Here is a 25750-nt window from a genome sequence, read left to right on the forward strand (position 1 = left end):
ATTTTGGAAAGCCAGCGTCTGTTTATGACACCACAGAGTCAAGATGTCATTTACTGGTACCACAGGAATTTTAAGCTGAAGCAAGGTCTTTCGATTAGTAGGTTCAGTTGCATCTTACCTACCTTGTCAGAAGAGATTCTGTACAGGAACCAGCCATTTCTGTCCCAAAATACTGATCCAACTATTGCCAGGAGTAAATGTGTACACAGTGGATTCCAAATCATCCATCTTTGCTCAAGCACAACTTTGGCTGTATTTGACAGCAAGCATCAAAGATACACCAGGCATGCTAAAAGGCTCTGATCAGAGACTTGTCTATAATAATGAAAACCCTTACTCAGAAGAATAAGGAAGACGGCTATGACTAACCTCTTCCGAACTGTGTATGATGCAGAGTTCAAATTAACATCCTGTGTAAACGCAGCCCTAGTTTAGGTAAAAGGCGAGTAAACTGAAACAGAACACATTCAGGGTCCACAACATATCAAAGTACACAAAACAAAAAGCGTTCAAAAGGATTTAGTATTATAAATATATCATCTTTGTCACAAAACACCTCGGCTGGGGGGAAAGTTTGGCATTTTGGGAATGGAAGTGTGCGTCTTCTCATCATACAAATTGTTTTTATACAAATCAAACTCCGAGACTAAGGCACAATGCTGTGTTTTAAGCCCACAATGTTCTTGTCCCTATGGATCCATAGTGTTTTTTCACTAGTTACAAAATGATAAAAGCAGCAATCGATTTTTAAAAGGAAGAAGCTGAATCGTGATATGGTTCAGAAAAAGATTCATACTTGGAAAGCAAGTCCTGCCCCTCCCACAAAACTGTTCTTGGAAAGTTGCAAAAAGTACAGAACTGCTTGAGCAACTATATAGTTATGTGCATAACTGCTGGCTCATTTGTTTTAGGATCACCGGCCAGGTTCATCCAAGAGGCATTTTTTTAAATATAAAAAAGGAAGACTTTCTGTGTTTGAACTTTCACAACGCTGGAAAAGTCACCCAGAAAGTTAAGGCTCATGGACACAGCCCTTGATCTTTTGCATTCGGTGGGGGAGTTTTGCTACGGATGTCAATGGGATGCAGCTCACAGCCCTTGTCTACAGTTCTATAGCCATGGTCAGGCATTCTTAAAAACAAGGAACAGAAGTGGAAGACATGTATAGCATCTTACCCTCCAAGCAAACAAAGTCATTGTCTGAGGACAGACTGTCCATATCCATTCTACCCTCAGCAGAATGTAGTTTATAGTGTCTCTGGCAGAAGTTATTTTGGCCATGGAAACTCAAAACATTCAAAATCAATTACACTCTCTCTATAAAAAATTTAAAACAGTATATTAGCAAAGACATTTGTCCTTATGTAAAAGAAGGTCCAGAGATGAAGAACTGGTTGGCACTGGAGACAAAAGTTGTAGGGGAGTGTTAGTGTAAAACTATCAGTGTTAATCAAGGAAAACGTGGGAGGAAGTTGCAATCTGCACAAAAAGGAAGAGAAAAGGGAGAGGTTTGGATCAGTCCGACTCTGATAAACTACACGGTCTTCGAAATTCTTGCCCACGTTCATGGATCCACTTATTGGATACTACAGGAAAAGGAAGAGAGAAGAGGCACATTTACATACGGTTACTCACACCTGGCTAAACTCAGTGAATACATATTAGTCTGTAAAAGACTGCTCTGGTTACAGAATGGCAACTTCCCAAAGTCTAACTAAAAACATGGCAGGACAAATCACTTCCTATTTATTGTTGAACAATGAGATTATTATTTACTAACAACCCTGTGAGGTGATTGAACACCTGGTAATATTGATCTGAAAAGATCAATACTGAACTTGCTGTGGAAAACCCCCACCTACCTACAATGAATTATACAGTAGCTGGCAAACTGGACTTGCTTAGGTTTTATCTCCTACCCATCGCTCTCACATTTCATTTAAGAATGATATTTTTGTTGTTCTTATCTTTTGGCTATGTGCAAATGGTTCAAAATGCGGCAGCTATGATGTCTGTGCAAATTCTCTGGTTTCATACTTACCCCATTTGTTTCCGACTAATACTGGACAGGCAGCATGCCTTGTGCTGTAGTCCCCTTCACCACTTGGAAAAAGATTGTACCAAAATACAGCTGTCCCCTGGGAAGATATAAAGTCAAGTTGACTCATTAAACTGCCTTCAGTTTAACTTCTGGAAAGTGAAAAGCTAAGGCAGGCTAAAAACAGGGGAAACCACAAGCAACAGCAAAAGTGTGGGAAATGTACTGTTCATTACTCCCCCCTGCGATTTCTAAGTGCTCCTCAGCGCTATGCTCACACATCACCTATTGAGCCCCTGGCAGCGATGCGAATTTCCGTAACATTTTGAATTAATCAGTTTGCATTGGGAAATTTTTCTAGTAATCATAATCATAAACAGGGCTGCTTTAAGATGTCTTCTAAAAGTCTGGTGGTTGTTCTTCTTTTTGACATCTGGTGGGAGGGAGTTCCACAGTGTGGGTGCCACTACCGAGAAGGCCCTCCACCTGGTTCCCTGTAACTTGGCTTCTCGCATTGAGGGAAATACCAGAAGGCCCTTGGCACTGGACCTCAGTGTCCGAGCAGAACGATGGGGGTGGAGATGCTCCTTCAGGTATACTGGACCGAGGCCGTTTAGGGCTTTAAAGGTCAGCACCAACACTTTGAATTGTGCTCGGAAATGTACTGGGAGCCTAATGCACACTTTACCTCTAAGCCAGGATATGCGTATGTACCAATCTTCTCATTCAGAACATTTCACACAGCTTTATTATATGATGCAGTATAGATGGCTTTTAAGTGGAAGGAAGAGCATGGAGACTGTCAGCTATGATATACAGGTATTTCACCTACCTTTCTAGGCCAAACGCTAGCTCCTACTTCAGGAAATACCGTCGCTCCTCCTGCTGCCACATCACTCATCTGACAAAAGAAATTGTGTGAACCATTAAGCTAGCTACTCCAACAAGTAATCCCACAGATTTCACTACTGATCTGATCTCAAGGATACTGCAGCACTTTGTAGGGTTTTTTTTTTTGCCATTGACGTTTTGAACAATAAGGCAGATTGATTTTTTTTTTTTAAAAAGGGGTATGTCTGTACCACACGGATATCTAAAGTACTCCACTAGAAGCACACAGTACTACATTCTAGTACAGGAAGCACCAACCTGTACATGAAAGGAAACCCCATCATCTACGGGGAATACGCTGCGGATGCTGGAATGATACCTGGGCAGGTACAGATTGCATTAAAAGCCTTAAGAGACAGAGGACATTTGTGACAAAGGTACCTAGCTAGACACAGACATTCATTCATTTAGGTTTGTGACCCTTTCTTTCAATTCTCAAGATGTAGGACACTGTAGTTTTCTATTTTAAAAACAAAACAATTGAAGAACTATGGTCCCTGGCAGCAGGCAATCCAGTGATGCTCGCCTGACCTCCCGTGGCCCACATTACTGCTGCATACCGGGAGATAAAGGTGAGGTTGGTGCAAGGAAAATGTGCCATGGTGACCTCACTGTCACTCTCCTCCCTCCTTCCTCACCTCCTAGGAAGCAGCATCAACATGGGAAACATGCAATCAGGTGAGCATTGATGCACAGCTACTGGCTATGCTGCCATAACACAAACAGGAGAATTATGAAAAGAACCACACATTTCCTCATAATTTTCACTGTGAGAGAAGCTCTTTTGGTGACATGGCTGAATCTTGCCTCCGAAGTATCTTACTTACATAGAATAACCATGTTGCGATTCGGTTGCCTGTACCCAATTCTTTAAAGGCATCCGGCTCATCTTTCTGTGTAGAAAAACATGCAGTACAAGGTCTTACTGTACAAGCGAAACCCAACAACGGCACACAGTGTTAGCGCTAGGGTAGACATTTACAAATATTAATTTTTAGAATGCATGATGTAAGTAAGGGAAAATTAGTACTAGTTACCTGAAAAATTATCAAGCATTTCACTCAGAAGTTAAAGGTATCCATTCAAATAAGCTGTCATTTCAGCATTTGAGTTTTACACTATCAGCAGACAAAGTTCTTAAAGAATAAGGTATGCTTCTGGTGTCCTGGGACCTGGTTAGACTTTACTTACTAGGTTATCCTAACATGGCATCTCTCTGATGCTGCGACTGAGAACTCTTAACTCCTTCCAGTGATGGATAACAGAGAAAGAGAATGGAATGAGCCAACAGGAATGAGATTTGGACACTGTAAGTTATTGTTGATGTATTGCTGATGCTTAAGATATCACTGACAGTTGTATAATTTCATTAGGTTGCAGAGCAAAGGGAGAGAAGGGAAGCAGAGCTATTCCATTTGTTCTGCTATGAGTTCAGCTGCTCTCCCTCAACTGTCACCTAGAAAGCAGCCCTTCTATCAGGCTATCTGAACAGTTCTGATCTCAGCTGATCAATATAAGAACTGTAACTTTAAGGACGGATGCCTAAGCTTACATGTTTCCTCCTCCCTCCCCATTCGTTTTTCGTTGTGTGTCAAGACTTTTTGGTTGTAAGCCTGAGGGCAAGGGCTATCTTTTTTAAAAAATTGATCTGTAAGCTGCTCTGTGAGCCTTTTCGGATGAAAAGCAGTGTAAATCCAATACAATCCAAATAACTTTAATGTGGTAGCCATTGGCCATGACAAATCTGAATCAAAAATAAATACAAGCAAAAGGCATATCGTGCCACAAATAATGGTCTCTATTTAGATCTCTGCGTCTCCCTTACAGTTCACTGCCTGTCCAGGGTCTTCTTTCTGATCTTTTTGGATGCTAAAGGAAAAAGGGTGACTTTATGAGTCACTGAAGTGCTTACATTGCTAAGAACCTTCTCTGCTGGGAAGAGACATCTTTCCTGTAAGGTGAGAAATTGCCTCCTGGGTCCAATGTATAGTGGGCAATATAGTAAATAGTGTAAGACAGGCATGGGCAACATTTGGCCCTCCAGAAGTTTTGGCCTACAATTCCCATGATCCCTAGCTAACAGGACCAGTGGTCAGGGATGATGGGAATTGTAGTCCAAAACATCTGGAGGGCCGAAGGTCGCCTATGCCTGGTGTAAGATGTCTTCCACCTGCAGTTGCACGCATATACAGAGTAAGTATGCTTTTTAAAAATAAATACATGAAGTTCTGGGGAACATGGTCTTTGGGGACCTCTCAGAAATCCCATGAAGATAGCCATCACAATCTAGAAAAGTAACATGACTTTTGAAGGTACTTAATCTTTTTAGGCTGAACAAGTTTCCATTGCTCTCTCCTACATCTGCAGATTAGAGGAATTGGTCTAAAAATCACATAGAACAACCAGGCAACAAGAAATTGTATGCTGACCACCAACTGCAGCTCAAGGCAACCAGAAGTTTAAAATACACTTGGCAATTTAAATGATTTATGTCAAAGCAAACAATGTGCTTTTCACCCCTAGAATTAGAAGGGATTTTTTCCCCCACTGCTCAACCCTAATTGCTTTCACATGTACATGCTTGGGAAGAATCCAGTGTTTCCCACACATTATATTATTGGATGCTATTTTAGTATATTAAGGCGGCACTCTTATACACACTTACTTTACGTCAATGGGTTTTACTTCTGCAAATATGCTGGAAGGGTGCATTATTAGACATATGTATCTGGGAGGAAGCTCCATTTAGTAAAGTGAGATTTACTGAACAGGATTGCACAGCAAAGATATTCTTTCAAAAGCAGGGGTTTTTTCTAAACGCATGCATGGGAGGAAAAAACGATTAACAACATGCATCATATAAGCCAATATAGACTTACTGTATATAATTTTTTAAGGGGGGAGGGAAATTTTTTAAGGGGGAGGGAAGATTTATATTAAGGCAATAATTTTTATAAATGTATGGTGGGCTCAAACAAAAATGTTAATTGACGGTGTTATTTAACACATAAATGCCCTGTAAACCACCATTTGAGATCATTTGTCCTATTTCTTGCAGCCTTGTCCCAATATAAAATAAAAGATAGTATTAAAAAAAATTTAAAATCTGGCAGCCCACCCAGAAGTAAATATAAGCTAACATTAAGAGAAACAGAGATGTTATCCCATCAAGATCACTTGGTTCCTCTAATTTGTGCAACAACTTAAAACAGGTGTATAAACCTGTTAACAGTTTCAGTGATCTGAAACACATAAATATCCAAGCCTGCCTAAACCCATTTGGATTTTTTTAAAAAAGCCCTTCACCCTATGGTTGGTTGCACATATATCACTATGACATAAGAGCTCTGGGGTTTTTTTAATACCATCACCTTAAATGTACCAGCCACCATTTCCTGCAGTTTCCCCCTTTAATCCTTTCATTCACTTAACAACATTTCACTTTAACATTTTGGTAATATTTGTTATTCTCTGTTGTTCAAATGGTGGTTTAGAGGACTTTAATCATTTCACACGGATTAGAAGACTTGAATGTAACACAAACACTCAATTAAACATTTGTGCCACAGGTCGAAAGGCCTAGGCTTCAGGCTATTTCATTTTTCACCCATCTCTTTACTTGCCCGAGCAAAGTCATAGTGGGGCTCATATTGTCCTCCCACTCCATAATTTGCTACCTGGAAGAAAGAAACACAGTGCGTGTAAAGCACAAAGGCAGGACAGAGAAAGACTTACCCTTCCAAAATCAAAATGAGGCTCGTACTGGCCTCCTACGCCGTAGTTGGCGACCTAGAGCAGAAGAACAACAAACAACCAATGAACTACCCAGGGTGAGAGATGAAGTATCTGCTTCATACGTACATTGATGCTTTGCTAACAAGGAGTGTCATAAAATCAGGCCCAGGAGCAATGTGTGTGGTGGGGCACAGCTTCCCTCCCAGCACTGGCACCGATTTTGCAAGGCAGTGGCAAGGCTGGCGCTATGAAGGTGCACCATCAGGAACACCTGACTGGCAGGTCCCACCCACTGCAATCACATGGTCCCAACCTCACTGCCACCCTGCCATCTGGTGATGGACAGGTTGTAAGTACAGTGGAACCTTGGTTCCCGAACTTAATTTGTTCCAGGAGTCCGTTTGATGGTTCGGGAACCAAGGCACAGCTTCTGATTGGCTGCAGGAGCTTCCTGCAGTCAATGAGAAGCCATGTCAAACGTTTGGCTTCCAAACAACGTTCAAAAACCGGAACAACCACTTCCAGTTTTTGATCGTTTGGGAGCCTGAACGTTCTGGCTCCCAAGGCATTCGGGAGCCGAGGTTCCACTATAGAAATAATTAACAAACCAATAAAGGCTGAACTATGCCCTCTTTAGTAGTGCCACCAACCTGAGTCTACTCTCCCAAATAAGGAACTAAATTAAGCAACGGCCTGAGGTTTCCCTTTCATTTGCCTTTACTGAAGATTCACCAACTTCATTTTCCATTAAAAAATGATTTTCTAATTATTAAAACAATGTATGTCAACAATGTAGCTCCCACCCTAATATAACATTTTTCTTCTCCTTTAAAAAAATCTTTTCCCTGTTTTGCTCAACTGAACTCACCCAAGAAAATTCTGAACTGGAGTTTGCATTTTTAAATTTTCCATCATACACTTAAATATTGTGGCTACCTGCATTCTGCACAAAAACACAGGTAACAGAGCTCAATTTTTTTTTATTTCAATGAAAAGCCATGACTTTAGAGTGAAACAGAGTTGCATGAGCCACACTGCCCCCTCCCACCCTTCCGAAACGGAGCCAGGGCTAAGCAAACATGCAGACAGAATTGCTTTTCTCCTCTAAATTTGCTTCTCTGAAAGTGGACTTTTGGGGTTCAGTTACATGTTTGCCACTTTATAATCTGCTAACACAGCAGACAACAGCAAAACAAGCAAAAATCAAATGTGAAGAAGAAAATTTGAACCAACGCTCTTGAAGTCTTCTCCTTTTTTTAAGAAATGGGGAGGGTAACACGAACAACATATTCAAATATTTTATTTAAACCAGTACGAGATGAGTTGATGCCAGCAAGATTCTTAATACTGAAGTAGCGTGGGGTTTGGGGGTGGCATTTGGGTTTTTCAATATCTCCTCAGCTCACCTGGAGCTCCTCTGCTGTGGAAACATCCAGTCCTGTAAGATCTTGTATTCTTGCATTAATACGTGCTACTACAGGGTTTTCATATCCAGACAGCCAGGCACTAAACATGGAAACAGATATTATTCCTGACCAGTACGATCAGAGCATCACTTTTCAAGACTAGTAAGAAACAACTTTTTAACTGCGCAAAAATGCCTACAGGCAAATGCCAACACTAAATGTGATAGCCGACAACTCAGTAACTCCACTTAATGAACAACTTTAGCCCTATTTGCATATATTGAAGCTCTGCTGTATTTCTTCAAAGCAATCCCCTTTGGTTGGCCACAATCAAGTGAAGTAAGTTGTGACCCAAAAGAACACTTGGGAGAGCATGATATACACAGTATTGCAATGTATGACAGACCCTCTTTGATTCACCACGACTGCGAAGGAAATGCTGCAGTGGTGCACTGCAGTTCACATAATAAACCCGTGGAAATTAACTCGCATAATAAACCCACTGAAAATAATACAGGTCCATTGGTTAATAAGTTAGGTCCAATGATATCAATGGGTTTGCTCTTAGTTAAACTTAAATACCACCCACTCTCTCCTGTCCAACCAGAGAGCCTGACTGTGAAAAAAGCTCTATCTTGCTTTCTTATACATGCATATACATCATGGTGTATACTTGAACCCTACCTACACCAATTCAGCTGTTGATGTTGATATATGTGAAAAACAGGAAGCCTCTCCATGCCAGAACTGCACTCAAAATTCCCACCTCTGCACTAAAGAGCTGGCGGAAACAGTTGCCCTAGAAGCTGTCCAACAAACAGCTAAGGATGAATGGACTAAACCCTGTATTGTCCATCTGTATTTTAATAAGCAATGGTGGCTTAACAAGATTACTTTCCACTCTCGCCCCAAATGTAGCAAAAATTCCACCTGCCCCGCCCCCTGCTCCACATGGGGTGCAGGCTCTCCTATAAATATTACTAATTATCCTGAAAACCATTTTACTGAGCTAGCAGAAGGATCGCCGATAAGTGGTGTTTAGGATTGTGACCACTGCACAAGGTTACAATTCACTGTACGAGACTAGTTTCCAGAGGGCTAGCCATGTTTTTGCAACAAAAAACCAACAATGAGTCTTGTGGCACCTTTACAGGCAAACACATTTTATTGTGGAATAAAGACTAGAGTTGGATTCAAGACTAGATTAGTCACAAGAACTTATTTCCATTCCTACCAGGGACTGTAATGATGGGGTGGACTGTTTGAAGCAGTAAAGTACATGGACTACTCCCAAGTAAAAAGTAGTGTCCAGAAGAAGCGTTCATTTAAATGTGGGCTGAGGGCTGGGGGCAGAGGAATAGCACAATCTTATCTGAAACTGGAGAAGCTGTTAAGTGTTTGGCTCTCTTCCTGCCAAAATTCTTTGCCCTACCAGACACACACCGGGTTTTTTTAAGTGCCCACTCAGCTTCTGCCTCTTTCTATTCAAACCTGAATTTTCTGTTAAGGTGTCTACTCCCCACATATTCTAGAAGCTTGGACAACATTAAAGACCATAGTTTCATGGTTTGTACACCTTAAAAACCAAACAGTAATCAAAAGCTAGTTGTTCGATTAGCAAACGTGATTTTTATGCACCATCGATGGTCAAAGATCCCTTGCAGAAACACATCGTGTATATATACCAGTTTGAAAGGATTAAACTGTATTTTCACTAGCACTCGAGTTTGTTTAGTACCCTCCTTTTCAATAGGATCACAGCAAATCTCTAATCAAGAGCGGTAAAATATGACACCACACAGGTTACAGAATCTCAAAGGGTACGGAGAAGGGAGAGCTGAATGTTTGTCTGAATTTAGTAGGCAAGGAAATTTAGGGGGGAAACTATAAGAACGACTGTTAGCATACAGAGCAATTGCAAGGATAAGAAATATAGACAGAGAATATATTTCTTATAACGAAAAACAATGTCATGTCACATAAAGCATTACCCATAGCGAGACTTATTTCCTAAAGAAGAAAATTCGTATTACAGCAAGCAAAGTTAGTTACAATGAAAAACTAGTATTTGCACCACTTAATAACCCCTTTCATTACCCCTACATTAACCCGCTGGCTTCCCCATCTCATCCCATGTAGCTACTTTCTGAAGCGATTTCTCTTTTCTGCTCTGCAGCCCAGCTTTGTACCTGTTTTCACCTTCACCCTTATGACCATGTCTCCTCCTACCTCCATTTGTGCAACACCCCGCCCGGTTGCACACAAACCACCCCCACAGTAACTTCTTGCATCTTCCTCCTTCCACACATTGCAGCCACTAAGCTTGCTTCTCCCCTTCTGCCCGATTATGAAGCCACCATTGTAGTGGCAGTCAGTTGTTCCAGGACTCAATTGAAGGTGCTGGTTTTTACTTGCAAAGCCGTCTGTGGCCTAGCCCAGCATTTCTTATGGAACACCTCATCTCCTGTTACTTGTTCCAGCGACTATACAAAGCTGCTCTGGAACTCTTCCGGGTAGGCAGGGTTGATGGGCATACATTATTCCGTGGTTTTCGATTGGGGACAGTTAGTTGCCTCAGCTTCTGTCAGGCCCAGCCAGAATGGAGAGCTGTTAGGTATGAGGCAAGCTCTAAATTGCGTTTTAGATTCTGAATGAAAGCTTGGCAGAATAAGGTTGTTCAGCTCCTTCTTTCTAACAGCAATTTTATATTGTGTTTTAATTCTTATATTCTGCTGTAATGTAGACCACCTTGGGTTTTCTTTCAGTAAGGATGAAGCTAAATAAACACAGTACATTTTAGCTCCCGAACGCCGCAAACCCGGAAGTGTTCCAGTTTGCGAACTTTTTTTGGAAGCTGAACATCCGACGCAGCTTCCGATTAAGTGCAGGAAGCTCCTGCAGCCAATCAGAAGCCGCGCTTTGGTTTTTGAACCATTCTGGGAGTCAAACGGACTTGCAGAAGGGGTTCCAATGCTGTTTCTCTATTACTGTGCCTGCTGTAATGTTTCAGCCTTCTCCTCCTGTAGCCTAATTCGTAAAAATGTCAACTTTCAATTGTTTCAATGCCTTTTTTCTACTTCAACTCAGTCAACATATACCCATCAATTGCATATCCATCAGAAATGGAGTGGGGGGCAGAGAGAGAGACGTTATCTTGCAAGAGGAACAAGCATATCCTCCCATTTCCTTTCCCAGGAAGATCACTTGTCAACACTTTTCATTTCAGCTCACAGTCATGTGGAAGCTAAAATAATCCTGCAATGCCTCTGTATCATTTGTGAGGGAAATTGTGCTCTCTGAACACTGCAATGTGCTCTTATTGCTCTCGACAGCATCAAAAAAGCTTTTCCATGTTGAATGTTGTTAAAAGTTAAATTTAGTGGGCATAACAATATTTCTGAGGTTCTCTCCTTTTGAAATAAACTAATACTCAAGAAAGGTACCTTCACTTCCATCAACATTTACTTTCATTCCTTAAAAGATTCAGCATCTTTCCACTGAAGATTTTAAAAACGGCACTACTAGGAAGGACTGTTCCTAAAACTTTAAAAAGTAATGTTGAAAGGCATGCATTTGTCTGGTGGAGACTCCACTATCATGGGCTAAATAAATTCCTTTAAAGAAGTCCCCCCCCCCCCCACTTTCTTTCTAGAGAGGAAACGATATCGTAGAGTAATTGGCTATTTCACAGGCATACATCACGACCAGCAGTTTCCTGAAAGTCAGACTGGCCAAAATATTGTGGTACTACATTCACATGGCTTGGCTCTAAATGCTGCTTTCCACTGCTGGCAAAATGCCACCGTCATGCAGCCTGCCACGTACTTCAGCACAAACAGTAGTCCTGTCATAAGCAGAGGCATGCTGTTAATATAGAAATGTGTTAGCTAGGAAAGAGTGCTTGGAATGTTTGGGAGGAGGAAGCAAACTTCTATTAAATATACACGAGAGAGTTTTTAGGTTCCCTGTAAATGTGGCTTTACTAGTTTGTTGTTTTTTTTATTAAAAATACTAATATCCTTGACAGGAACGAAAACCTACTCCTTCAGCAATACAGATTTCGGTTTTGAAAAAAAATCTGTCTTCTTAATATTGCCTGGTGTGTGAAACTTTTCACAGAACTGCACAAGGCAAAAACAGATTCAAACTGGATAGTCAGAATGCACAGCCCACTGGCGGATATTAACTGCAGCTGACGTAAATATTTTGAATGTCCACAATAGGTTCTACTGTGATTTAAACCACCAGGAGAAGAACAGCTCTAAAAGGAGGTTACAGAGGCACAAATTATACCTAACAACTCACACATTAGTTCCTACACTTTAGCACTACTAAAACCACACACATGAAACAGCAGACGTAACAATTAATTACTAAAGGAAAGCAGTCTGCATTTTTGCCTGCTCCCGAATTGTGGCTTTTAATGTAACAAATCCCTGAACGTCAAGGCAGCTTCTCTTTCCTCGAATCAACACACACGATGCAAGCTTCAAGAAGGTGTTTAATATTAACGAGTGGCCTTTGCTTTAGAAATCAGCTTGGCTCTTGTACAAAAGTGTTGCATAGCACCTTAACAGGAGACATTCATTTCCTCTGAACAACTATTCCCCATGTTTTGCAACAGGTGTATATGAGGGTCAACTACTGATCCATTAAACAGCTCAAGACCACTTTCTCCACTAAATTTGCGACACAAGCGTGCTCTTGCATGCTAGTTCCCATCTTGAAAATCTCATGTTATGTTTTCAGGAAGTACTGGACATATTGCACAAATCCTGATTTATACACATTTGATGTAAAAGCTAGATTTTTCCCCCTGGGCATTTTTTGTGGACAGGCATATTATAATAGCAAATAATTTTTGAGGCTGCTTATGCCATACTTTTTTTTATAAGAAGAAAAACCCATGAAATTGAATGATTTACAAACTATTAACAGTATTTATAAGCGCCTCACTGAAATATCCCCTTAAGCCAGTAAGCATTTTTTTTTTGCCATAAACAGTAACTTTTAATCATACACATTTAAAAGGATGGGAAAAGACAACTACTATATTTAGTACACTAACTATTAAAAAATAGAATCCAAACTAGGAATCTCAAGCTACCATTAACATAGAATGTGTTTCCTGTTTACCATGTGCCTCCTAGGAAGTGCTTAAGATTAACACAGGCATCCTGACATGGAAGTAAAAGCAAGCAGATTCTATATAGCATGTCGTTTACAAGGATTCTTTCTAAAATAAAACAATGTTGTGTTAATTCTGGTGGGATCATGCAGGTAAGAAAGTAAGGTTCATGCATCGACACATATACAGAAGTGTTTAACAAAGCAATCCTATACATGTCTACCCAGAAGTAAGCTCACTGACTTAAAACAGGATTTATTCCAGGTAAGCATGTATGGGATTGCAACCTAAGACTCACTGATTTGAGCGTGGGAGAAACAGGGACATTCCTGAAGTGTTTAACTTTGACTGGTTCTTTACCCACGGAGTTTAAATTTGAGGATTTTCCCCTTTAAGCCTTCCAAACTTCCAGAGCCACAGAGGTTAGTGTTCTATTTTAAGGCTCCATCCTTTTCATCTAGTTAGCAATTAGTTGAAGTGGGGGGGGGGGGAGGTAAAGAATCCCACACCAAGTTTGACACAAGCCACTGCGAACAGAATTCCTGTAGCAACTTATCGACATACCAGCGTCCCCTTACCTCTTAGAGACTCTGTAATGTGCTGTGGTCAGTTTCCCAGTCTGGGGGTCATGCACAGTAGCTCGGCTCAGCTACAAAAAGAGAAAGGACAAGGGGCTTACTCTAGTAGCAAGCTTCTTCTGGGCCAAGCCACAGGCAATTAGAAGGGTTCCGATTGGTCTGGATGGAATGTAATGCTCAGATCAGCAAGAACATTTAAAAGGATTACAGTAGCTGCTGCTACCGTTACTCCCCAATTAATCTCAATTGGTTCAGTAAATTTGGTTAGATTGTCCTTTCACTTTTTCCCTCCAAATGGAAAGTTTATGCAAGCCAATTGTTTGCAGAGTTTCACAGAGAACTTCTCGGTACCCAGAAGTTTATTGTTTTGAATTGCTGCCTCAGTTTTGCTTTTTGAGAAAAGACAAAGCTTTTGCATGAGACTCAGGAGATATACATAGATATTTAAAGATGTCATTAAACTCACTGTAGCAACCCTGGGCCATTCACCATCTAACCTACCTCACAAGGTATTACAATAGGGCTATTTCAGTTAACTGTTGCATGAACTGTCAGAGTATAAATATTGTAATTCATAATTTTTTGTAGTGGTTAGTGAATGATCTGGGAGCAGCTGAAGCTAAACAGAAGGGGAACTGATCACTGCCATGCACAAGAGCTTTACATAAGAGCTAGGTGTTAATAAATATTAAGCTGGAATTAATTACTATTAATATTGTGTCACGATACATGGGGAAACCCCACAGCTTTTTTAGTAAGTGTGAGCAATTGCCAAGAGAAAACTCGTTTAAAATTTATCAAGCCAGTAGTTTAGGTTAATTAAGTCTGTTAATTACTTCCCGCAACTAGTAGAAGTCTCTCTGGGAATGTGTCACCTGGCTCTAGCAAAACAAAACTGGAATTAGCCATCATGCAAGATAAAATGATAGCCTCTGTTACGATGGATGTGCAGAAGTGCTTCTATATCCCTAAATACAAATAGCTGAAGAGCCGTCTTGCCAAGATCACTTCTCTGCAGATTTCACAGACAGGAAGCAGAGAGCTCATTTTACTAGTGAACTTAATAACTCTGCATGCCTCTTTGACAGTTCTGTGGGAGGCTATCCCTTGAAAACCAAGACATGGAAGACTTTGATGGAGAAAGTGACACTCTGTATTGCAGAAGGAAAAACTGAAATCTCTACCCAAGAAAACACTGAGGCAGATTGGAACAAACTAGGAATACATCCTAAATAGGCATACAAGGACAGAACTTCTGGTTAGAGGAAGAATCTGAGAAACTCAGCAGTAACAGTTTGTTACAGTATCTGCAGAGAGCAAAGAAATGGACCAGAAAAATAATAATCAAACTCTTGTGTTTTCTGGTCATTTTCTCCCCTAATGAGCACCACAGAGGCACTCATTAAAGGGAAAGAATATACGGCAAGTGAAATCTTACCTTTTGCTAATTCTGTAATGTGCAGTCTCCAAAACGCCTGTTATGGGGTTTGAAATGGTGGCTCGCCTCAGCTGTGAAGCGAACCAATCAGAACAGTTGCATTACAATGTATATTATCGCATCACATCAATCCGACCATTCAGAACCCAATTATGGAGCACAGGCTAAAGTAGCTTGTTTCTCATAGCTATGTATAGCAACCAGTATAATATCATGCACAATACTGTATGGAGGAGACCCATTACCAAGCAGGTACTTCTCTTTTTGTAACGTGTAAGAATGCGACTCACCTTCAACTAGCTTGGAGCAACAGGGCACTCCCAATAGCCTTATACCCAGCTTTTTACTTTGGTTTCAGTAATTTATCAGCTTGGCTTGTACAATTACGACCAAACAGGATAGCTTACTGTAGGTATTTGAGATACCTACAGGGATGGGGAACCTGTGGTTCTCCAGATGTTGCCGGACTCCCAAGCCTCATCAGCCCCAGCCAGCATGGCCAGTGATCATGGATGATGGGAGTTGTAGTCAAGCAACCTATGTGCGCCATAGGTTATGCATCTCTATGAAGTTTTTTGTTGGATCAGGTATACTGAACCGAACTGGTCTACGAACAACTCACATCTGGCTTCACTCTAGACTGTTTCCCAGGGGCTGATACAGTTTTGAAATGCAAGATGTGACCACGCTTCTTACCAGGCAGGCACCTCTTGAATAATCATTTTGTTAAAAGAAGGAATACCCACCTGCGTGGGAAGAAGCAGTGATGGGTACCGGTACTCCTAATCTGAAGTGGGGAAGAGTTACAGAGCGCTGGCGTGTGTCACTTACCTCTTAAGCACCCTTCTGATCAAGGCAACAAGGAACAACCTCTCCTTTCCCAAAGAGACGGTGCGAGTTAGGTTAAAAAAAAGCTTGCAACTCACATGCTTCTACCGGCAGCACCTATTCACAAATTGTTGATGGACTGGTGCTGACGAGGCAAAAACAGCGCATGAGAGACGCACATGCTCTTTCAACACAGCAGGCATCTCCTTCTTTAGAAGATGAGAGGTCACCCCTGAAGGCACTTGCATCTAATAGCTAGCTCTTTACTGCAACTTCTCATTTCTCAGATGGGGTGCCTGAAATCAATCTTTTGACCAAGGGGACAGACAGACCCTGGTGAATAGGCTTGGGGGGGGGGGAGTTTGTGCCATGGCTGAGAAAATCTTTTGCCAAACTATTTGACCTGGGGGAATAAGTCATCTTTTCCTAAAAACCAAACCAAATAATTAATCGTGTCCACGTACAAAGTATAAACAAGATTTTACAAATAGGTCTAAAATGGATCAGTCATAAGTTTTCTATTTTTCCAAGGAAAGGCTATCGTTGGGGCCATTTTTAAAAGAATGAAAATCTGCACTGGGTGGCCGGTTGAGAAACTATGCCCTGCACTCAATCCTACACTTAAAACTCTTATCTTCCCTTAAGTTTACTTGGGAGTCCAGACTATGTGCAAAATGGCCATGTGCAAACTTGGGCCAAGTGAAACTCCATTCGGCTTACACACTATATTGTAACTTCATAATTGCAGAGTAACAAGAAAGCCCGTGATCTACCATCGTAGGTATTGTCACTTACAACTGCAGCTGAATCACTACTTCTAATGTGCTTTGCAAACATAATTAAAACAATTAAAAGAGTAGTGGTAGTAGTATATTAATCCAAAGGAGTTATTTCTATCCAGAGGCAGTTCATCCATGCTGCAAAGATTGTCAAGTCCCGCACTATAGTTTTTCAGGATTGTTTTTCACAGCCAGCCACAAAAAGTCCTCCCCAGCTTAATTGTTAAGACCTGCAGAGGAAGTTAGGTCAGACTGTTTGTCAACCTAACCCGGTACTGCCAACTTTAGATAGCCAGTGGCTCACCTTTTCTTTATTTTAAATGAACTTTTTTTAAAAAATCCTTTTTAAAAGCCTTAAAATGCCAGGGATTGAACAAGGAATTCTGTATGTTGCAGCATGTGCTCTAACATGGAATTATTCTAAAGTGTCAGTTCTTAATGCAATTACAGAGGGAATATTTTATTACAGACTTATCCAAAGCAAAGCGTGCCAGCATGAAAACAAGGCTGGCTGGAAGAGCTCATGCATTTGTAGTATCGTTTAAGTTATCATGGACAGATTGAGATTCTTTATTTACCCTCGGTTTTGCAAGCTCTTTGACAGTTTCTATTTCTTCGTCAGAGATTATTTCAACAAAGCGAACAATCCGAGGGCGGTCCCATTCATCCTCTTGTTTAACAGGGCCCAGTATGTACCTGGGATTCCCATTCCCATCGTAATAGCGGCAAAAAAGCTTCTTTTGTCTTCTTGGGGTCTGCAAGAAGCAAAATGTTCCAAAAAAGTTTGTAAACAAATGCATAAATATCTGAAACGATATAGCTATCTAGCTGAAACAGCAGATTTTTACCATCTATTTTAAAGCCATTTTTATAAACTGTACATAAAAGATATTAATTACCATTTTGAGACCCTCCCCACGGCACAGCATTTCATACTTCTGTCTCTCTGGAAGATAATCTTTGGCAGGTCCCCTTTTCTGAGTTTTGTTTTCCTTTTCAGTCTGTCCATCAGTTTGGGCAATAGACTTGTTTGCTTCTTTTTCTTTTTCTTTTTCCATGATGTACTCGAAGTATTTCATATTGCCATTAGCTCTCTGGTGTTCTGAATCTATTGGAAAAGAAATGAGCCCCTTTGTGAAAGGCTAACCATTCTACAAACTTGCTTTTCATGGTTAACATTTTCTTTTTAAGCATACGCTTAAATCTGAATATTGCCAACATCTAACTCAACTCGTATTCTGCCAGCTGTTTTAGTTGCATACTCTCATTAAAGAGATAAGTTCCTAAGTCAAACAAACAAATGATTGACAGAGTGGTATTTTCACAGCAGTTGTGAATCTTTCCATGAAACAACTCGGAACGAATGAACGTTTCTTTAAATCGCTCCAATCCTTGTAAACTAGGGCTGTATTACAGCTATGCTCACAGAAATTTTAAACTACTAGGAAAAATGTTTGTTGAGCTCTAGATGTTTGCAAGAAACACTCTTCCAGCAGATATGCTTTTTGTGAAACTGTAACACTACACTAGCACAGACAAGGCTAGAAATGTAGTTGATGTGCTACCCTCTATTTGTTGTTGGATAGAAGAATTGCCAATGGCCAGGGGTAATGGGAGTCCAACAGCGATTGGACGTCACCACATATGCTACCTCTGAAAGTTTACAACAACAACAAAAAGGACCAAAGCAGACATGAAGATTGAGATGAAAATCTCAATAGAAAACACTTGGTGCACTATCATATTGTTTAAGACCCCTCTGGTAGTTTAACTCTGTAATAAAAAAGTGAAACTTTAGACACTTACACATTATTACAATTGACAAAAACAAAAAACAAACAAAACACCACTAACACGCTGAACAGAAGGTCATTATGCACCAAGCAGCAGTAAAGACCTGGTCCTACTCATAAAGCACGATGCAATAGCAGATATACATTTATAAAGCCTTGCATGAATTAACGCACTATTTCCAACAAGTATTTTATGATAGCATAACAAGAATGTATTGCAGGCCAATGTGACAATCTGGGTGTTTTAGGAAAAGATGCTAGAAAAACAGAAGTTGCTACTATCAGAATGAACGTTAAGAGTTGTGTCACTTTGGTGGGGTTTTTTTTACAATCCCAAGCAAAGAATAAAGTATTATTATTATTTATTCAGTTTATATACCACCTTTTATCAAAAGATCTCAGGACAGTGTACAACATTAAGAACATATTACAGAGCATTAAAAATAAAAACGTAAAAAAAATCATAGTATCAGACAACATAATAAAATAATCGTAACAACAGAGCCCCACCCTACCCTAGCTTTAGCAAGCCATAGATTAATTAATGGCTAAACGCCTGGGTAAATAAGTCTTTGCGCATATAAACCAATAGTAGCAATATAAATTAAAATAGAAGATGTGGAATCTAAAACTTGTGCTTGAGTAGGAACTGACATGGGGTGATTGGCTTTTGGAATCACTCCCCACATCTGAATCAGATTCCAATGAGAATACATTAGTCCCTTCCAGAATCGCAATGACAATCTGAAATGGGTCTTTTGGGGCCTGCAGCCTAAATGGGGAGAGCAAACAGGAGCAGCAGGCTGCAGGGAGGCTTCTAAGCCCTGCTGCATTCCCGTTTATGCCATCAGGAGCATACAGACGCATACAATCCTCACCTATTCAGAACTGATCTGATTTATGTTCAGACTTGTTTTGAATGCACAAAAGCTATCAGCTAATGGAAGCAGAGCCAGATTATCTTGCTCACGGTTGCCCAATACAGAATGCCACTGCTGTTGGCACTAGGAAAAGCTATTGTTTTGAAGACAACTACTATTTAAGAGGGGACGCGGGTGGGGCTGTGGGTTAAACCACAGAGCCTAGGACTTGCTGATCAGAAGGTCGGCGGTTTGAATCCCTGCGACGGGGTGAACTCCTGTTGTTCGGTCCCTGCTCCTGCCAACCTAGCAGTTCGAAAGCACGTCAAAGTGCAAGTAGATAAATAGGTACCGCTCCAGCGGGAAGGTAAATGGCATTTCCATGCACTGCTCTGGTTCGCCAGAAGTGGCTTAGTCATGCTGGCCACATGACCCGGAAGCTGTACGCCGGCTCCCTCGGCCAATAAAGCGAGATGAGCGCCGCAACCCCAGAGTCGGCCACGACTGGACCTAATGGTCAGGGGCCCCTTTACCTTTACCTTACTATTTAAGAAGTTCACAACAATGCCTTTAACCCCAAGATAAACTTTAAAAAAAGGAAGGCAAGTTTCCCACTCCCCACCTGCAGCCATTTATACCTCTTCAAAACTTCACTGGAGTGACGAGAGGGAATGGGAAATCCTTCCTTAAGTTAACGAATTACAGGGACAAAGCTTGTTTTGGTAGCAATTCCTCTCTCCTTCAGAAGCCCCCTCCCATCCCACACTGCTCAGGAAGATCTCCAAACCATCCAAGAGAAAAGGGGGGGGGGGAGGAGACAGGAAGCAAAAATAGCACTAATCAGTAAACAGATCTTCGGTGCACAGTAAAATTAGTGCACAACATTAGTTACTGCAACCCACAGGAAAAAGACAAGTTCTTTAACATACCCAACTCAAGAAGACGCTTGGTAAGCATCACAGCTTTCTCCAGATCTCCCTGCTGGTACACAGCATAACTCAAGTAGTCTAGGACAGAAACCTTGCCAATGGAAGGAGAAACCTCTCCGTCATCCAGCTGTTTTAGAGCTTGCTCCATCCACAGTTCAGTGTGGTAGTAGTCTGCTTCTGTGTATGCAATCTTGCCCAGCTCAAAGCAATCCTCAGCTGTTAGAAATGTCTTATGTTTCACTCCTGTAGGAAACAAGAAGCCAATAATGTTGAATCAAGGTTGCATTTCTGAATCATTTGCCCTGATTTTCTTCTTCTTCTGAAGCTGCATTTTTCTATTTTTATTATGTGATTAATGACACCTTACAAAGCCTATAACGGAAAAAAACAAAAGTTGCGCAAAATTCGTGCTAACTATAGCTACTTAATTTTTACATTTTTGTATAGGCTGCAATTTACTGTAAATTAGTGCACTTACCACTTAATGTAGAAAAGCAATGACAAACCTAGACAGCATCTTAAAAAGCAGAGACATCACCTTGCCAACAAAGGTCCGTATAGTTAAAGCTATGGTTTTCCCAGTAGTGATGTATGGAAGTGAGAGCTGGACCATAAAGAAGGCTGATCGCCGAAGAATTGATGCTTTTGAATTATGATGCTGGAGGAGACTCTTGAGAGTCCCATGGACTGCAAGAAGATCAAACCTATCCATTCTGAAGGAAATCAGCCCTGAGTGCTCACTGGAAGGACAGATCGTGAAGCTGAGGCGCCAGTACTTTGGCCACCTCATGAGAAGAGAAGACTCCCTGGAAAAGACCCTGATGTTGGGAAAGATGGAGGGCACAAGGAGAAGGGGACGACAGAGGACGAGATGGTTGGATAGTGTTCTTGAAGCTACCAGCATGCGTTTGACCAAACTGCAGGAGGCAGTGGAAGACAGGAGTGCCTTGCATGCTCTGGTCCATGGGGTCACGAAGAGTTGGACACAACTAAACGACAACAACAACCACCACTTAATGTTATAATGATAGCGGTTTTTAGATAGGGATCCTAAAGACCACCAAGACAATCAGTCCAAAGAGTGTGCCCTACTAAACTGTTGTGTTTCCTAAGTCCTAGGATGTGGAATCTGCCTCCCCTTGCCCCGAGAGGGGCACATTCCCTCAGGGGTAATGTGCAGGGGAAAAGAGCCAAACACAGGTGGGGCAACTCACACTTTCAGTCAACAACAAACACACTATTGCTATTTGTACTGTGGGAAACTAATCCCAATTGCTCCAATAGGAGTGTTTGCCACGGTCCAATGCAAAAAACAGGCACTAAGGGCCAAATCTGGGTCCGGACCCTAGAAGGGGGTTAAAAAAGGGCTGTAACGTTTTTGTCTCCTACTGTTTCACAATCCAGAACCTGCAATATGCATTGCCTAAACAATTTTAATGGACCCTTTTTTGACAACACAAATTGCAGGGGACCTAATCTAGATTGGGATCCTAGCATGGGAGTAATATAGACTTTAACTGCCTGCCCTCTGCAGTGATTTGGAAGTTGAACACAAATCATAGCTATGGTTTGAGCGAAAGAGTAAGCCAGTAATTAAAAAACACAAAAAAACCCACATGCAAGCAAAGGGAGGGGAAGAGGAAGGAAAATAGTGGTACAGGTGGACGTAAGGTTCAGTCTATTAGCAACAAACCATGGCTTAATACGGTATGTGAAAAAAACTCTCCCTCCCTAATCACCCACACCCTCATTTGGTTTCTGCAAAGTCATTTTCTTAAAAGTCTTTCCCCATATACTTACAAAAAATACCAAAATTTTACCTGGGAGATTTCCCCTTGATATAGTGTCTGTATCCAAATTATACGTATCCTGGAGCCGTAAGAGAGCTTTGGCAGCACCAGTCTGATCTTCATCATTTGGGAAATACTGGCGTTGAATAGTCATGTTAGAAATGAACCCTAAAGAAAGAAAGAAGCTCTTAGAACAATAGAATTCTTAAGTATGGCGAGGGATGCTTGAAATCAGGGTGTGTGTGTGTGTGTGTGTGTCTGAAGGAAGGAGCAGGGAAATAGAGCATGTGGGGAAGGATGCTTGAAATCAGGGTGTGAAGGAGCAGGGAGAATTGGGCGTGTGGTGAAGGATGCTTGAAATTAGGGTGTGTGTATGTGTGAAGGAAGGAGCAGGGAGAATAAGGCATGAGGTGAAGCACCAGGGTGAAATCTGGCATCTCCTTGATTATTTTTGTTGCGCCAATTATTTTCATTGATTTTCCAAATTATTACAAATCTTGCCGAATTAATTCAATTTAATACGATTTTCCAAAACCAGCTTCCCACTCCCCTTATAAGATATGTTCAAGATGAACCCATTGCTGCTTATGTTCTCAATTAATCTCTAGATAACATGCCTCAATAACCGAACATATTACCCATCAGCTGCCCCTTCACATCTCTGAATACAGCAAAAAAATCAAGTAAACCTTTGTGTGTGTGTGTGTATGTATGCGTGACATTTGAGACCAAATGGCCTGGGCGTATTTGGTCACTCCAAGGTGATTGCAGGGTCCAAGACACCAATATGAAGCCATGTGTATTTTACATACCATGACCTGTAACCTTTCTTGATGTATGTAGGAGGATGTTTAAAGATGCTTTGATGATTCTGTGTGCTGTGTGTTAGTAGCCTATATAAGCTTTGCTCTGATATACCATAGGGCAGTCCTTCTAACTATCAGCTGACTTGCAAGGCAATAGTTTTAATAAATGCTGGGTCTCTCCTGGATACTGGTCTTGAATTAGTTTCCTCGGTTCCGTGGTTTATTTAAAAGGTGACCCCCTCACTTGGGTAACTAACAAGGTGGTGCAGAAGCGAATTACACCTGAATTTTTGGTTTCCCCCTCCTCTCACTCATGTCATAAAAACACACAGCACAGTGTTGAAACTCTATTCCTATCCACCACAAAGACTTCTGGCTTCTAGCAGGTACCACAACACTAAGATGAGTTACTGCTGACACAAAATCCCAAATCTCACTGAGATTTCAGGTCTCCTCAGTATGAAATTATTGACCTTTTAGGAGACTAAAGTGGCTAAAGAGAACGGAAACCAGGGATTTTCTGGCCCACCACTACCCACACAGCTCTCGGCATGCAAGCTAGCCTTTATAACGGCTTTTTAAAAGCCTACCATCAGACATATCCTTCAGGACTAGGTTCTCCAGCTCACTCCACTCTGTGTTAAGTCGCTTCATCAGTTTGAATGCATTCACAGGATGCCCCAAGAATCCCTCTGGGTCCTTCGTTGCAGTGTCTGTCAGCTTATCCAGTTTCTCTGCCCACCTAGAGAGACAAAAGGCAACCTAAATATGTTTACTAAGTCACTTTCCGTGTGCCAACGTTAATGTTGTGAATTGACATCGGATACCTTGTATTGTTTCATGATCTAAAAGATAAATAAATTGCACGGTCTAAAGATAAATAAAAAGCACAGATTTTCAAAGCTAGCTCATAATGCGACTAGTTTGTAATAGTTTCTTCTCTACATTCTAAATGCTGCAAGTCACTTGGAGATTCCCTGTGTATCAAGCGACTAATAAACAGAATAATGTACATTTATTTATTTATTCATACATACATACATACATACATGCATGCATGTATACATACATTTCTGTACTTTTTCCAAAAGTTTGAAGTAAAGTTCTTTTTATTATCCACAGCCCATATTTAAACTCTGGATGGCTTACAGCCAACATTTTGCAGAATTAGCAAATATTCCTCCGCCCACAAAAAGCCATATATTATTTGGCCTGGGGCAAATTTTTTGTCACCCACTAAATATTAATATTAAAGCCTGTACATACTTCTTAATCTGTTCCAGCTTGCTCTCTTCTGCCTTGATATAGTCTTTTAGTGAAGTCACCAGGTCTTTCTCCGTATTAATTAAGTCTGTCATGTGACCTAAAAAGATAGTTTAATTCACTCATTATGTCTATGATCAATTACAAAATCTTAACAATATGCTTTAAAAAACAACAACAACAACAAAACCAACAAACTCAAATGCACAAGGAGCTTGCAATTACTTTACACTTTCTAATTCTTACAAAAAAGGTGCAACAGAAATATTTCTCCCTGCTATTCTTAATTAGTTTTGCCATGTAATCAGAATATATTGTCAGTAAGTTAACCAATATGCCTCAAGTAGAATGTAAGCTGCGAGGCAGCAGTCTGTTTCTCTGAACTAATGTCTTGCAAATATTGCAAAACCACTCCATACTCTCCCTGTGGATTGTGATTTTTCCACATTAGAGAGTTTCTCAGTGGCAGTTTTACAACACATTAAGAATTACTGGTAAGTTTATGCTATCAAGGATTCCCTTCCTCCCCAAATTGCTTTCTGTAGCACACAATATTGATATGAATAGCCAAGGAAAAGGGAATTCAGAAGTGGATACTGAGGTGGTAAGAAGACTCATACCCTTTCCCACTCTTCTGGAAAAGCAAGTCACCTCCCCACTTTGAAACCCAAGTTGTCCCCCCAACTGATAAAACATCAAATCATGAATATAACACCATAAACCAAACATCCAACTAAAATATCCTTGCCATTTACTAGTTTCACATAGGCTTAGGAAACTGAGAAGGGTTGGGTTTGGAATTATGTTTTCAAGCGTCAAATATTTGTCACATTCCATTTATTAGCTATTATGCCAAAAATCTTCCTTTCAATTATATTATACAAACAGTGCAAGTTACCTTTCCCTAGGGCAACTTTACCTTTTGAAAAGTCAGTAGAACTGCTATTCGAAGTCAACAGGACTACTAATTTCTAAGAGCAACCGTAGAGTTGGCCATTTGCCCACAGTGGCTGGGGAAACCCAGTCGGACGGGCGGGGTATAATTAAATTATTATTATTATTATTATTATTATTATTAGGAATTATTCCTCTCTTCAGGCTAGAATCGTGACCCAAGTAAACTTGTAACAATTGCCACATGCAAAAGGGTCCCCCCCCCAATTTATTGGCAATGTTAAGTTAGGTGAGATATACAACCATATTACATGTTTAACCAATTTGAGTGCATGACCAGCAGATCTGAATACCTGAGTCTGTATTATTAAGAGTTTCATAAATAAAATACAAATATTATGCTCCTAAATGTTCAGTACTACTAACTTCTTTTGCCAAGCACAGCACTGTTTCAGTGCTTTCCAATACCTATTTACTGATACTTTTTGCTGCCATGTTTCAAAGTTATCTGTGGGCATTTTTCTGATTTTTATTAAATTTTCAGACTTTATTGTTGGCCATATTTTAGCTCCATTGTCTTCACTAGATCTTGGA

At 40.7% G+C, this 25750-nt stretch overlaps 1 protein-coding gene across 4 annotated transcripts in view; it reads right to left on the reverse strand.

Moving 5' to 3' along the window:
* Positions 1-503: 503 nt before the first annotated feature.
* The window catches only part of P4HA1 (prolyl 4-hydroxylase subunit alpha 1), a 31102-nt gene continuing 5855 nt past the window's right edge, over positions 504-25750 (reverse strand). Inside the window, exons 3-15 of one of the 4 annotated variants that reach the window (XM_083505528.1) lie at positions 24266-24362; positions 23590-23741; positions 22224-22361; positions 20404-20646; positions 17721-17929; positions 17400-17576; positions 13777-13847; positions 8071-8170; positions 6553-6606; positions 3757-3822; positions 2871-2939; positions 2042-2138; positions 504-1586 (exon numbers count right to left, since the gene is read on the reverse strand). In XM_083505528.1, the coding sequence (XP_083361654.1) occupies positions 1516-1586; positions 2042-2138; positions 2871-2939; positions 3757-3822; positions 6553-6606; positions 8071-8170; positions 13777-13847; positions 17400-17576; positions 17721-17929; positions 20404-20646; positions 22224-22361; positions 23590-23741; positions 24266-24362 (1544 nt within the window). In that variant the 3' untranslated portion in view covers positions 504-1515. Of the gene's footprint in view, positions 1587-2041; positions 2139-2870; positions 2940-3756; positions 3823-6552; positions 6607-6664; positions 6719-8070; positions 8171-13776; positions 13848-15214; positions 15286-17399; positions 17577-17720; positions 17930-20403; positions 20647-22223; positions 22362-23589; positions 23742-24265; positions 24363-25750 lie in introns of all 4 variants that reach the window. The other 3 variants (XM_083505526.1, XM_083505527.1, XM_083505525.1) reach the window with 3 other exon arrangements.

The sequence above is a fragment of the Podarcis liolepis genome, assembly GCF_965112155.1.
Source record: "Podarcis liolepis genome assembly, chromosome: 5".
NCBI classification, from domain to species: Eukaryota; Metazoa; Chordata; class Lepidosauria; order Squamata; family Lacertidae; genus Podarcis; species Podarcis liolepis.